Genomic DNA, 16,309 nt, shown 5'->3' on the forward strand with positions numbered 1-16,309 from the left:
TAAAATTGTTGTATTTGTATGAACTCCATTGTATATGTATGTACTTAGTTAAATGTTCCTTCCGAAAAGTATGTTTTTGTACTAGAAAATAGTATGTTGTACTTGTATGTCATGACCTAACCCATACCTGTTTCCCCCTATGATTTCTTAATGTATATGGATATATATATATATATATATATATATATATATATATATATATATACACACACATATAACTAAGATCGAATAGATAGTAGACTGGGATAATCTACTCTAAGCCCACAACCAAACAAGGAACAAGAAATGAAGCGGAAAGCACACAGACTAATGTCTATCGGATCCTACTAATATATAATCCTGATGTACAGGGGCGAAGCCAGAAATTTACAATGAAGGGGGCTTACATCATAGTAAATAAGACGCAGATTACTATTTAATAACGTTGTTTGTAATTTTAAGCTCTTCTTTTAAAATACAAATAACATAGCCGATCTTGTGTTTTTGAAGACAATGTTTAATTTATTAAAATTAGTCCCTAAAATTTATAAAATCAACCAAAATATAAAAACTCTTTTATTTAAGAAACATTGTTTTTAGATTTTATAAGGCATTTAAAATACCATTTTCTCAACACCGTTGGTGATTATATACTTGCACAAAGAATCATTAAGTCAATTATCAGTAAAAAATGTTATTTCAAAATCAAACTAACAAAAATGGAGCCAAAATACAAAAAAATGATTATATAGACCAATACTGATAAAATTATTAGTTAAATTATGAGTTTAATTTGAAATTAAAAATAATAAAAAGTAGGTGGCATAGATCGTCAAAATAGAAATGAATGATTATCAATACTCATGAAATCATTAAGTTAAATTATGAATTTAATTAAATATCCAAAAAATTTATGGGCAACAATATTTAAATATAAATGTGAGTAGTAGAAGTATAGAATAGGTGACTTTGAAATCTTCATTATTTTGACTTTAGTGGGCCTTCAAACATATAACAGTTATAGTAATAATCTTATAAGCATTAGGTATAAAAGAATTAAGCCGACCAAGTTAGGGGGGGCTGAACACCCTCGTGCCCCCAACTCCCTCCGCCCATGCTGATGTATGAACCAAGGAATCATAAAGTTAGCATTATAGGTCCCTTCTAAACTTAATGTTCATGTTACTAGAAAAGTTGTGTGGTGTAGTTCCATTGTTTAGTAGAACTACTTAGAGTTATGAAATCCCGTAATCTAAACACCTTAGTTGATACCATTGTGAGTTCATATTACCATACTAAATTTGACTAGTATAAAACACGACGTTATGTATGCATTGAAAAGAAGTTAAGACATTTGTCACCCGTAGACCTGTCGGTCCCACTATAGCTAACAACAAGGTGCGGGATTGTCAGTCCCGTATAGATCTATACACAAACGCACGCTCTCCCTCTAGGAGACTATGGTAATAATTTGAAAGACTAAAAACATGTACCCTGGATGGTACAACAAAGTAATACCTCACAACCCTGTATAAACTAGACACGTAGAGAATACTAATGTTCTTTTGTACTCGAAAATGTATGAAATACATGTACTAGTAGTGTACAACAATTATAATTTAGATAATCATTTTAGTATGAAATTCATGACTTAGTAAAATAGCATTAGTGTTCCCTAAACTATACCTATTATAGTTTACATGTATGTTCTTTATGAAAGCAGAATCTTAATAATTTAACAGTTTATATAACATATGAAATAATTTTAAGAATGATACCTTTTACTCGACATGTTTATAAAAAGGGGTAAAGCTTTATTTTAATAAGTTTCATGTTTCCATATATATATATATATATATATATATATATATATATATAATTGAGATCAAACGGACAGTCGGACAAATGGTTCAAACCCTAGTCCACAACCAGACACGGAACAGGAGTTAAGTTGGAAAGCATCAGTCCTAAGTCTGTTGAATGTTAATTATATATCTTTATATATATATATATATATACACACACACACACACACTTGTATATATATACAAGTGTATATATATATATATACACTTGTATTTCAGGAAATAAAAGAATAAAGCAATTTATGTAGTTTGAAAATACTTTTTAAAATAGTTTAAATCAGTTGAAATGACTTGAAATGTTTTTAAAACTGTTTCGAAATTATTTGAATGATAACACAAGAGTTCCTTGTGTTGTTACTTGTATCCCCCGCCTAAAACATTAAAAATTGTAAAAACATAGGGGTATGAACTCACCTTATGGAAGTGATTCGATAGAAGGTTCGATATAGGATGTTATTTCCACTAGTTAGATCCCGAGCCAAAAACGAGTCCTAAAAGCATTTCACGTAATATATATATATATATATATATATATATATGTATACAATTGTGTATATAAACATAAGAATGATAAGTAATTAGGCTAATTTGTAAGTTTAACTTACAAATAAGAGTGTTGGAAGCAAAAATGGAAGACTGTTAGGTGTTTACGGCTAGTCCCAGGAGTTCATGGCCCAAGAAGATCTTGGTGTTCTTGGGTTTATGGCTTGGTGTTCTTGAAGAAATGAAGGAGATTCAAGGGTTTACGACCCAATGATCTTGATGAAATGAAGAACACTTGAAGATCCTAAGAAGATTCGAAGGATGAAGGATGATAGTTGAGAGAGAAAAGGGTGTTCACGGTTGGAGTTTTTGAGAGAGAAAGGTGTGTTTTCGGCTGGAATTGAAGAAATAAGGAGGATTTTACGGTCCAGCCCCTATATAGGGTCAAAACTGATGGGACACCTTCGTTGGTTTCCACACCGAGTTGATAAGATCGGAGTTTACGGTCCGAGGAATGAGTTATTGGCTGTGAACCGAGTTTTACGGATGCGAACCTTGTTTGCGGCTGCGAATCTCGTTTGGGGACGTGAATTGTTTGCGGTCCGAAGTCTCAAGCTAAGTGAGGGTTTGTGGCTCGGATGAAGGGTTCTCGGTTCCTATTGTTTTCCTCCTTAACATACAACACCTTTAGATACAAGGTCTATACCTTTATAACTTATTAACCCAACCTTTTTAAGATAATTAAATAAATAAGTTTGAACTTTATTTGATATGTTTGACTTTTGTTGACCAAGGTTGACTTTTTATTAACGTGAAACAACAGGTTGTCACACATAACAATCTCTATTGTATGTATGGTATGTGGTATTTTGGGAAACTCATTCAACTTTGTGCTTACAGTTTCATGTTTATGGTTTCAGGTACTTCTGGTTCAAATGGGAAGGCCCTGACGTGATTACACAACATCCCCCAATGTTTTTTGCATTAACTATTTATGACTTCTACTCTGATGTTTAAATGATATAATCACTTTGGTTGGTTTTGGAACAAATCATTTGTATTGTTTATGGATTTAAAAATGAAAAAATTTTACTATGAATTTTTGGGAGGTTACATGGAACATGTGGGTTTTTATATGGTTTTAAGAGAAAGAACCATGACAAGAAAAAGAGAAGGGAGAGGAAGATTAACAGATGTTAGAAAATAGTGATTGTGGAGGCCACCGTAAATGGTGGTGATGCTGGAAACTATCAATGAACATTTACTTAGAAAGTGATTGGAACTCTGGAAGTAAGGGAGATCTAGGGTATTTTTGACAGATATATGATTTTTCTAAAAGAGGTAAGCATGGTGACGGAGGTGGAGATCTAACGCTGAAGTTGTGGTTTAGGCTGATGTGTAGGTTATGTTGGCTGCGAGTCAATGGTGGTGGAGCTGTTCGTAAGAGAGAAACAGTAACAGAGAGGGGAACTGACGATGGTGGTGGGTGGTTGATGAAGGGGCATCGATGATAGTAAGGGTACAAAGTGTTTATGGCTTCCGTTCATTAAATAAAGAGACATTTGTATGTGACATTAATGTCTCGTTCCTTGAGATGTGTTTTCTTTGTGCTTAATCTTTTGTACATTGAGCTTCAAAAACTGTATATTTTTTCCTTTGATTTTGATTGGTTAATTTTGGCATATGAATTGCGATTTAAGCAATCTAAGCCATCCAAACCAAATTCAATGGCCAATATTGATCATCCTTGTTTTTAAGATAAAGTCTTAAAAACTTAAGGGCCCATATATATATATATATATATATATATATATATATATATATATATATATATATATTTTTTGAAATGACAAACTGACTAACCTCCTAAATACCACCTATGATAGTAAAGATACAAAGTGTTTATGGCTTCCGTTCATTAAATAAAGGAACATTTGTATCTAACGTTAATGTCTCGTTCCTTAAGATTTGTTTTCTTTGTGCTTAATCTTTTGTTCATTGAGCTTCAAAAACTGTATATTTTCTCCTTTGATTTTTATTGGTTGATTTTTGATACATGAATTATGATTTAAGCAATCTTATATATATATATATATATATATATATATATATATATATATAGGCTTAGGGTATTCTATTCTAACTAATTATTGTATGGATATCGTATTCTATGAGAATCATAAAGAAAATATATTGTTTGATAATATAAATACGTTTAATCTTACATAACTATTGTCATTAACACACATTCTCGCTAATTAAATCGTTTATAAGGTTATTATACACTTATTATTATTATTCTCATTTCTGTCAGAATGTTTGTGAGAATGTTTATTGGGTCGTATTCTGTCAGAATGAAAATGAGTGAAAAACGATATGTGAGAACAAAAATAATAATAATAAGCGAGAATGCATGAAAATGACAATATTTTTGTAAGGTTGAACATATTCACATTGCTAAACAATTTATTCTCTTATTAATTCTCATAGCATACGATATCCGTACAATAATTAGTTAAAATACTTGAACCTAACTCTCTCTCTCTCTCTCTATACACACATACATATATATATATATATATATATATATATATATATATATATATTGAAATAGCAAACTAACTAACTTACTCCTAAATACCACTCTGTCTCCTAAGAACTTGAACCCATGACCTCTTATTTGAGAGAGTCACACCTTACCGGTAGGCCAAATGTCATTTGTTATATATATATATATATATATATATATATATATATATATATATATATATCATAGCTTTTTAAACTTGGTTTTTGTTATGAACATATACAAATATGTAAGAGCATCCCCAATGATTAAATTATAATAAAACTTAAAATATGTAAGAGATAGTTCATACATCCGGTATAAGTTTTTCCGAAATAAACATATACAAATATGAAGTAAAAATAATATAAATAGATAGTTCGTACATCCAGTATAAAATTTTTCCGAAATAAACATATACAAATATGTAAGAGCATCCCCAATGATTAAATTATAATAAAACTTAAAATTATTGTCTGAGCATAAATTCAAAAACTTTAACCTCTAATTAAATAACTTATCTAATGGTTAATTTATTTTTATATTTTTTATATACAAATTTAACTAATTACCAATATCTATCTAAAAAGTTTTATAAAACCTTCTTATTTAATTATTTAAGTTTTAAACGTACATTGTTTTTTAACTTATTGAAAAGATTACAACAAATTGTTACAAAAGAAATATATTACAACATATCGTTCGGAAAATTAATACGAAAAAACTATTACAGAATAGTCACAAAAAGATTGAAAAAAATTATATAATCATTATATGTTTATATTTCATAAATAAAATATCATTAAATATTTAATAAAATAACTAATTGGTAAATAAATAAAAAAATATTTAAAACTAAAATATATTTAATAAGATATAAATGAAATGTAACTAAAGTATGAAGAAGTTAAATGACAAAACATAAAAACATATTAATTATTCAATATATATTTAATGATTAATACAAAAACACAAATAAATTATATGCTCTAATAATAATAAATGGTTAATAAAAAAATCAATAGTAATAAATATTTAAAAAATTTCCTATTGAAAATTCTCAAAGAATGAATACGGGTTAGGACAAGGAAATATATGGGAAGCAAAAGCCTAAACAAATTTATGACCATATTTTCAAGTGGTGGATACAAATTGTTTTTTTTATTTTTTTTAGACCGGCTACAATTTATTTGATATGTAGACAAAGGCACCATTGCATGTGTGTGTGTGGGGGAGTGTGGGTGGCTCGTGAAGAGATAGAAAAGAGGACACAAGAAAAGAAAGAGAGGTGTTTTTGTCATGATATGTGTGTGCTTGTGTCTGTGGGGCTAAAGGAAAAAAGAAAGAGTTTTTATGTGTGTTTGCCTTTTTAGAAATCTTTTGCCTCGTTGTCTCTGAGTTGTTGAAATATCTCGTCTATCTTTCCTTAATCTTTTTTTCTTTCTTTCATTTTTTTTTTTTTTTTTTTTTCCTGATGGACTCAACGAGGAGGATTCCAATCTCCATCTCAATCTACCCTCTCTTCTTTCCACAATTATTGCACTACTTGCAGTAAAACCCATCTTCATCTATCTTCGTGATTAGTCCAGCACCATCTCCCTCAAGTAAATAATGAATGGCGGTGTTGCATCTCTTAATTCAGATGAGTCTGAGTTCGTTGAAGTAGATCCTACCGGAAGATATGGAAGGGTAAAAATCCAAACTTTTTCTTTTCCCCTTTTGGGGTTTCTGATTTCTTGATGTTCTTGTTAGTCCATGATGAGTTAAAAACCTCCGATTCATCTTGTTTCAGTATAATGAGATTTTGGGGAAGGGAGCTTCAAAGACAGTGTAAGAACTTGCTAAACTTTTGATCGGTATTCGAAATTTCGAGATAATCATGTGGGATTTACAAATCGATTTGTGTTTTTTTTTTTCTTTTAAAAAAATATTTCAAAGTTATAGGGCTTTCGATGAGTATGAAGGCATAGAAGTGGCCTGGAATCAGGTAAAGCTGTATGATTTCCTGCAAAGTCCCGAGGATCTTGAGAGGTTATACTGTGAAATCCATCTACTGAAAACCTTGAAACACAACAATATCATGAAATTCTACACATCCTGGGTTGATACTGCGAACAGGAACATGAATTTTGTGACCGAGATGTTCACTTCTGGTACCCTTAGACAGTAAGTTGATCCCAAAATCTTTGACTTGGAGCCAGGGCGTTTCTTGATCTGATTTTTGATTGATTTTGGAATTTGGGGTTAGGTATAGGCAGAAACACAGGAGGGTTAATCTAAGAGCAATTAAACATTGGTGTAGACAGATCTTGAAAGGCCTGCTCTATCTCCATAGCCATGATCCTCCTGTTATCCATAGAGATCTTAAATGTGATAATATTTTTGTTAATGGGAATCAAGGAGAAGTCAAGATTGGTGATTTAGGGCTTGCAGCCATTCTGCGTAAATCTCATGCTGCTCGCTGTGTTGGTGAGTTCCCCCTTCCTTGACTTCACTGCCTTAATTCCTTCCTGTGTCGTATTTTTGCACAAACATACTATATGATAATTGATACATACATACATACCTACCTCAAACAAAACAAATTTCTTTTTCTATATCATTATTTTTGATGAATTAGTAGTATATCTTAAACTTAGATACGCATAAATATTTTATTTATGGGAGGTTTTAGCAGTAGGTCATAATTGCATTCCATCTAAAGTAGTTCATTTATGTAACGGCTCCAGTTGTTATAATTCGCAGATGCATTTATTTAACTCATTTTCGTAAGACAGTCAAAACTAAATTCCTCTTTCCCACACTTCATTTGTGGGATTGGGCTCCATATCTGATTTACATCTCACATGATGCTCTTGGGGCTCAGGGGTTGTTGGAAGAACCCTTTTGATATTTGCAACTTTTTGTTTGCTCTCAGGAACACCGGAATTCATGGCTCCCGAGGTTTATGCCGAGGAATACAATGAATTGGTGGATATATACGCTTTTGGAATGTGCATTTTGGAGATGGTCACATTTGAATATCCTTATAGTGAATGTACTCATCCCGCTCAGATCTACAAGAAAGTTATCTCGGTATCAACTCATTAACTTCTTTTATATATATATATATATATATATATATATATATATATATATATATATATATATATATATATTCATCAAATCACATCCAAGATATGATCATATAACTTAATTTGTTTCCAAATAGGGGAAAAAACCGGATGCGCTGTACAAAGTTAAAGACCCCGAAGTGCGACAATTTGTGGAGAAATGTCTAGTTACCGTTTCTCTTAGGCTTCCAGCAAAAGAGCTACTCAAAGACCCTTTTCTCCAACCGGACGATTATGGCTACGATTTGAGGCCGATTGATTACTGGAGAGATTTTGACGGAATGCCTCTAATAAATAATCATTTAATTACCAACAGCCCACCAACCGATAACTACTCAAACTATCTTGGTTATGAACTTGAAGGAAATGAAATTGAATTGTTCACAACCCAAGAACAAGACCATCTTGAAGACATCGATATTTCTATCAAGGGAAGGAGGGGCGACGACGATGGCATCTTCTTAAGGCTACGAATTGCTGATAGAGAAGGTATGTGTATGTGCCTTTTTATAGATCCAGTAGAAAATTGTTATTGCTTGACAGCATTTTGTCACTTAACTTTGTTATGTTGTTTGATTATACCATTGTACTTTTTTTTACGGCCTTAACAAACCATTTCCCTAGGTAACCTACCTGGTTGTGAAAATGGGCAAAATAGCCCCCGCCCATCCATTTGTTGAGGGTGGTATACTTGCAGAAAAGGTCAAGGGTTTGAGGCTCAACAACCACATGGTGGGAATTTTTAATTCCATTGTGGATTATCCCCAACCACCTAGTGGCCTGCTGTGTACTCGATTTGCATCTCACTTGATGCTATGGGGGGGGGGGGGGGAGTCTGCGGCCGGAAGAATAACCCTTTTTCCAGAAACGGGCCAAAATAAGGAAAGGCAACACATACTTTCACCGCTTTGTAGAATTTTCTACTGAACTATTTTTTTTTCTTCTGATTGCATTAATAATAGCTTAGTGGCTAAATCGATAAAATGGTGGGAAGTATGTAATGCTTTTCTGTATTTTTGCCCTGAAAACCGTGATATCAAAACCAAGTGATTGTGGAAAGTGTAGTCTTTCTGAACAGTCCAAAAAGTATATCGGTTTAATCAGAGCATAAAATAGTTGAGTGGCTTAATTGATGATATGGTGGTAAAGATATAAGGTTTTAATTTCTTTACTTTTCTTTGCTTAACAATCAAAAGGAACTTGTGTGATAAGCTATTATTGGTGACTAAATATTTGCAGGGCGTGTTCGGAATATTTACTTCCCCTTCGACATTGAATCCGACACAGCATTTAGTGTTGCAAATGAAATGGTTTTCGAGTTGGATATCACCAATCAAGATGTCCATAAGATAGCCGACATGATCGATGGTGAAATTTCTTGCTTAGTGCCCGATTGGAAAAAAGGATTAAGTCCATTAGAAGAAAGCCCGCATCACGAGAACAACGGTTTCTGCCAAAATTGTGAGCCAAACGGTTCCCGAATCAACTACTTACCCGCAAGGACCACGAATGGAAAAAACCTACTTCACTGTTCGCGCCACCATTGTGCCGCCATCCATGGCCGTTTTGAAGAAATAACTTATCAATTTGAAGGGTCAGAGCATTGTGTCACCGAGGGTGCACCCGTGGTCTCAAGCCAGTCCGATGGATTACAATATTCTGATATATGGGCTCATCACGAGGGACCAGAAATGGGCACGAGTGAATATCAATCGTGTACAGAGGACGAACCAGGAGAACGAGAAGTTTTGAAGGCGGTGAAGTTAAAGGTATTGGAGGAAACTGAAACTGCTCCCCACGAACAACAAGATTTTGCAGATGATTATGAAAACGAAATTAGACAAGAACTCAGATGGCTCAAGGCCAAATATCAGATGGAGCTAAGGGAGCTTAGAGATAAACAACTAGGACTTGCTCCAAAAGTTTATTCTAGCTCTAGTAAACATCCAAAAGAAAAATCGTCATCTTCAATAGAACACAAGGATGATGATCATTTATTAAAATCATTCGCCTCGGGGACACATTTTGTTTCTTTTCCTATAAATGATGAGACATGCGAAGAGACAAGTTTTGAGGACAATTATTTGCTTCCTCAAGCTCTTCATAGGGCAACTTCTCTTCCCGTGGATGCTATAGATGGTTGAGATGGTTTGGGATTTTATTGGAAAAAAGGTTTCCTGGATTCTTTTTTTAGACCCCAAGAACAATAAGGTGGTGATAGGTTGTTTTTCTTTGTGATATTTTTTGTACAGCCCTCTGCTCAAGGTTGCAAATACCGTATCTTTGAGATCTATTGTGAGAGTGTACATTGCCATCTAATATCATACTTATACATGGGGTTTTCCCAAAACCATCATTTATTGGGTAAATTACCTGGATCATGATTGGAAGGTGTATATTTATTTGATTACTTTTTGAATGGAGGAATATTGAATAAAACTATGCTCTGTTCTTATATAACTCATTCAATTTGGTTATTAAACTAGATAACTAGTTTAGAGTATACATACAAAACTGGTAAGGTGATGGTCCTTTCTTTGTTACCATATTTTGATGATTAGCATCTTAGAATGATACTTTGACGTTAGGGACATTTGGTTTGTGAAATCCTTTAGAAGAATTAAAAATTAGTTAATTAGATTGAAAACTGAAGGTGATTTGACCCTCCTGATCCCAAGTCTATTTATGCTTCCCATCCCTGACCAAGTCCTGTCTAATTCCTGATGGGTTTGGGGGGAAGGAATCAATGTCAAAGGGGTTTGGGGGGAAGGAATCAATGTCAAAGGGTATGGAACCCGTTGTGTATGTGTTTAGTTAGAAATATGAATATGGCGGTTACATGTTTTGTTAAAAAGAACTTTAAAAAGACATAGGTATAACTCAATCACCGCAAAATTAAAAGTATACAATTATAGCAACAGCAAATAAACTATAATAATCATGTTCATTATTCACTGGTATGGTCTTTGTTCACAAATAGTCGTCAACCATTGATCACCATCATTAGATCTTCATAACTGAAGTATTAAAATGAACAAAATTTAGGCCTTACACCGTCATCAAGAAATAAGTTTATGCCACGATTGTTAGAAAATAAAACTAATAATATAAAAAAGATAAACATGTGCCATCAACCGAGTCTTAGACATCGTCTTCAAACATTGTAAGTTATTTTTCTTTCATTTGAATGTTTACCTAGCAAAAAATAAAGATGAGTATGATCAAAAACTCTATGTGTAAAAGAAATGAAATAAATGAAAACGAGTAGAAAAATCAATATTACGTGGGGAAATTCCTTATTATATTCATTATATTCATAAAAAAAATATGTTTTCTCCGAAGAAGGCATTGGAAAATTGTTTTATGTACGAAAAAACCACTGAAAAGTTTTGTTTTATTTTTGTTTTATTTTATTTTATTTTTATTTTTATTTTTTTTAGAAAGAAAAAAAAAACCCATAGTTTTTTTTATAAATAATACCAATGTTTAGGAACTAATCTCAAGAAAACCTAAATTGTTTGATAAATGACATAAAAACCTTTAAGTTTGACATAAATGGACCAAAACGAACAGTAAAACCGAACATTTCTATCAAATTTAAAGGTTTTAATGAATCAGAAAGAATAGTAAAACCGAACATTTCTGCAAATCATAAGGGCTATAATGATTCAGAAATACGGAAAAAAGATAAAATTAATTTTTTTTACTTTCGACTTTAATGAACCTAAAATACAAAAAAGGGAAAATTCATATATATTTCTGCCAAACTAAGGGTTTTTATGTCATTTGTCCTAAGTGGGATGGGCGGTTGGGGCTAGGGTGAAAGCGGGGTGTGTTTTTTATTTTTTAATAAATTACAAAAAAATGGAACTAAAAAACATTAAGGCTAAATAGTCACTTCAAGTCGACAAAGGACCAAAGTCAATTCATTTCCTAAGTGGGATGGAGGTTGTCATCTCACTTGTTGTACGATGATAATTAAATTTATTTACATCGATAAAAAAAAATTGGATAAAGAAAACCTATAATCAATCGTTCTCATCCATGACTCCACCTGATTCACGATCTCCTTCTCTCACTTCAATGGGTTTCTTATCCATCAGATTAATTGTCGTTTTGATTCACAGAATAGCTATAATGTCACAACTAGAAATTTTGTGTCATGTAATCTCTACACTCAAGTATAATGAAGAATCAAAAACTTAAAGAGCATGTATGATGCTTACTCTATGACATCTAATTTTCAAACAAATACCCCATACAATTGCTACAAATGGTCAACAAGCAATTGGAAACCCTAGAAGTTCTTGTTAGGTCCATTTTGGACTAGGACTTCCTTATTGGACTCATTGGGCCAATAAGCCTCCAATTTGAGTATCATGGGATTAGAACCTTTAAATGGGCTCTAATTGGTCCCACATCCATTTATTTCAACATTTTGGGCCATATTGGGCCTAGAATGAAATAAATTAAAAATTATGAACCATGATTAACCTAAACTAGCCCAACAAAGTGTAAAAATCATATTATATTTATTTTGGGACCAAAAATCATCCAACTTAACCTCTATATGGGCTTAGGGGCAATAAAGCCCAAAAACCTTTTTCCTTTCCAAATTCTCGGCCCAAGGCCCAAATCCAAGAAGAAAGGGGGGTTGACTTCTTCATGCCACCTCACTTATGTCCCACATATTTCCATGCATGGACTAACATGCATCTAGGTATGTCAACTCAACCCTTTCTCTCCTCTTTCTTCTTGTCTCGGCCGATTCCAACACACACACACACACACACTTTCATCACCTTTCACATATCAAACACTCTCTAAAAACACCTTCACCCTCTTCACTAAATTTCGAAGATTCAAGGGCATTCAAGAGGATTTCACAAGATAATCATCATCCTTTGGTAAGTTTTCACATGTCTAAGTTACAAAACTCATCTCTCATGTAAGATCACTTATTCTAAACAAGTTTTTGGTGATCATACTCCTAGAAAACTCCTTAAGTTCGAGATCTTCCAAGGAGAGGTTGCTTAGGCCGAAAATCACATCATTTTCTTCCATCTTTTCTCCAAAACCGAAACCACACCCAAGGTGAGCTTCATACCCCCTATTTTTTGGTTTTTATAAGTTTTGTGGGAGGGGGGGTGATACAAGCAAATGTGTAGATCTATGTGTATTTGTATGCCTTGTGTGATTTCTATGCTTAAAGTTGTGTTTTTGTGTGATTATGATGTTGGATCTAGTCAAAAACCCTTAAAAATCGAGATATACTTTGTGTTAAATGATACTTGCATAAATTATATTACTACATAAAAATTATTTCAAGAAAAATAACCAAGTTGTTTAATAACATCTTCTTTGGGCTAAAAACTCAATTTTTGGACTCAAAATGTTAAAAATATAAAGTTAAAGGGCCCAAAATGACCAAACACAATTTCTGATGGGTAAAATGATTCAAAACAGTTTCAATAATGTATTTTCTGAAAATACACTCTTTTGAGGGATTAAAAATATAAATCTCAAGCATAATGGGCTAAAAGTGACATTTTCGGCCCAATAAGGCCCAATATGCGAAATTTTCCAATTTGAGGGGCTGAAACTGTGTTTTTCTGTAAAACAGTGAACTACTAGAGTTCCAAGTCCATTTCAAAGGTTAAAAATGCTTTTCATAATTAAAAAGGACCAAAGTTGCAAAAATTTTCCAATTTGGGCCAAAAATGTAAAAACTGCGAAAAAGGGAGGTTACAGCCGAGAAAACTGCATTTTGAGGGACTAAAACTGTTTTCAAATAAAAATGTGCTGAAAAATATCAATTACAACAAGTTTTGATATTAAAATGCCAAGACAAATGGTTTAAGGACTAACTCGGAAATTAATTTGTTCAAAGGGTTGAAACGGTAAATTTACAAAAGAAAGGGGCTGTAAACAGAAAAATTTCAATGTTTAAATCAGTACATCCGTTGCGATAAAATACTGACACTGCGACTACCGACAAATCACAATACACAACAACACCAAAAATCGTTATCAAACGAATTGATTCGGTCTCGAATCAATAATGAATCCGAAATTACTAACACGACGAAACTTCAATACACATGCGGGAAAATTTAAGAAGTCAATACACACGTGAGAATACACCAGATGTCGATACACCGTCCTTGGGCCCAAAAGTTTCAAATCATGCTTGTTGGGCCTAGCTAGCCCAATGACATGATCTTTAGGCCCGAAGGAAATCTGCTTACATGTAGTTGGGTCTAATACGACCTAATTCCGTGTAAAAGGACCTTCAATGGCATTTGTGCTGCTGGTCCCCAAGGGTCCTCCGGTACTGCTAGTGAAGTCGAGAATTCACCAATGCGAGTCGGGCTAAGGGCCCTTCGCATTCATGATAGCCTTGAACGACGTAGAGAAATACCGAGGCTTCGCACCCTCTTTGTTTTCTCCTCGGTTGTGGGGCTACATGAGTCCGGGTGGTTGGGTTAAGTGAATAGTGCGAGCGACGCTTAAGGGATCGTTTGTACGGTTGTCAACTAGTCATTTTCATTAATGTAGGTTTACAACAATTCACAATCCACAATTAATCCAACGACTCCGGAGCTCAACGAATACACCTGTCGTAACGAAATAACAAGATATAAATTTTTTTTGCAAAGTATTAGGAAAACATCGGGTTTTCCTAGGGTTTTCCATTAATACACCGATGAGTTACATACCGGGTTTTACAAATTGTTCTATACATTTATAGAAAACAAACAAGCATACTTACGGATCTTCACACTTTTTATACTAAGTTCTTTTCAGAAAATATCGGATTTTCTGGTGATTTTCAAAACAATGCAAACAACTATATTTCAAACATTACTTATGAACTCACCAACATTTCATATGTTGACGTTTTTCAAAATACTTGTATTCTCAGGTAACAGGTAAACTGAAGGAAAAATGTACTCAGTGATGTCTTATTGTTTGTTTAACTAGTATTGAACAATCTACTTTTGAGAATGTAATGTTTTGAAACTATGTACTGAATGTAAACGCAACCAGTTGTAATATTCCAATGCTTGGTATTGTATGATGTTATGTTTCATGTATATTCATTGTGATGGTATTCAATTGAGTCACAACAACCCCCGGACGTTTCCGCCGTCTGGTTCGGGGGTGTGACATATAAAATTTCAATTTTATTGTTCTTACCATCGTAAAATGAGAGCACCTGACATTGACTCGATTTATCTCCAAATATCAATGCCAACAGATGTGGTGATCATTATAGGTACTCAAGATATTGTGTATCAAGATATGGATAGATAGGACTAAGGGAATAATCTTATTTGGTTACATGATTCTGTAACGAAATTTCGAGTCATAATAGCTATGTATTTTCATTCTATAGACGAAAAGCTACAAAGTTTAATTTTGTAGTTATATTTCGTAGCATAATAGCTACGAAATATCATTCCTTAATGAAACAACTATGCAATTCTGTGTCACAACAAATTTTTGTAGCGGAACTATGGATTTTCATGTCATAGAAAAAAAATAACTATGAATTTAATTTCGTAAAAACATTTTGTAGAAAAATACCTATGAAATTTCATTACGTAGAAAATTAGCTACATAATTTAGTTTCGTAACAAAATTGCTATGGATTTTCCCTCCTAGCAAAATAGCTAGGAAATTCAGTTTTAGCAAAATTTTGTAGTCTAATAGCTATGTAATTTCATTTCGTAGCAAAATAGCTACAAAATTCATTTATGTAACCATATTTCATAACATAATAGCTATGAAATATCATTATGTAGCATAATAGCTTGGTATTTAGTTCTGTAGTAATTCCAGTAGCAAAATAAACATCTATTTATATTCTATATAAAATTTGGTAGCAGACTAACTACATATTACAATTCCATAACTAGTTCTAAGTTTACTAATTAATTTTATTTCGTAGCAAATTATGCAACTAACAAAGCTAGGAAATTCATTCCATAGCACCTAAGTTTTTTGCAAAATTTTGTAGTCTAATAGCTATAGAATTTCATTTCATAGCAAAATAGCTACAAAATTCATTTATGTAACCAGATTTCATAGCTAGGTATGAAATATCATTATGTAGCATGATCGCTATGGTATTTAGTTCTGTAGAAATTCCAGTAGCAAAAATAAACATGTGTTTATATTATATATATAATTTGGTAGCAGACCAACTACAAATTACGATTCCGTAACTAGTCCTAAGTTTGCTACTAAATTATATTTCATAGCAAATTATGCAACTAAAAAAGCTAGGAAAGTTATTC

General features: G+C 32.9%; 1 protein-coding gene across 1 annotated transcript; it reads left to right on the top strand.

Moving 5' to 3' along the window:
• The first annotated feature begins 6,359 nt into the window (after window positions 1–6,359).
• On the top strand, window positions 6,360–10,445 carry LOC145077147 (putative serine/threonine-protein kinase WNK9). The gene is made up of 7 exons (XM_079022919.1): window positions 6,360–6,582; window positions 6,686–6,723; window positions 6,832–7,059; window positions 7,142–7,362; window positions 7,811–7,968; window positions 8,105–8,495; window positions 9,246–10,445. Exons 1-7 carry the CDS (start codon window positions 6,505–6,507, stop codon window positions 10,148–10,150), a joined length of 2,019 nt encoding a protein of 672 aa, XP_078879045.1. The 5' UTR covers window positions 6,360–6,504; the 3' UTR covers window positions 10,151–10,445.
• Window positions 10,446–16,309: the final 5,864 nt, after the last annotated feature.

This window comes from Lactuca serriola, chromosome 9 (genome assembly GCF_051521515.1).
Source record: "Lactuca serriola cultivar US96UC23 chromosome 9, Lser_US96UC23_V15, whole genome shotgun sequence".
Classification (NCBI taxonomy): Eukaryota; Viridiplantae; Streptophyta; class Magnoliopsida; order Asterales; family Asteraceae; genus Lactuca; species Lactuca serriola.

What these genes read in the sequence shown, in the direction of transcription:
- LOC145077147 (XM_079022919.1), top strand. Translation starts at nt 6,505, where the DNA reads ATGAATGGCGGTGTTGCATCTCTTAATTCAGATGAGTCTGAGTTCGTT. An exon ending in TCATGCTGCTCGCTGTGTTG is followed by an intron (nt 7,363 to 7,810) that starts GTGAGTTCCCCC and finishes GTTTGCTCTCAG; the next exon opens with GAACACCGGAATTCATGGCT. An exon ending in ACGAATTGCTGATAGAGAAG is followed by an intron (nt 8,496 to 9,245) that starts GTATGTGTATGT and finishes AAATATTTGCAG; the next exon opens with GGCGTGTTCGGAATATTTAC.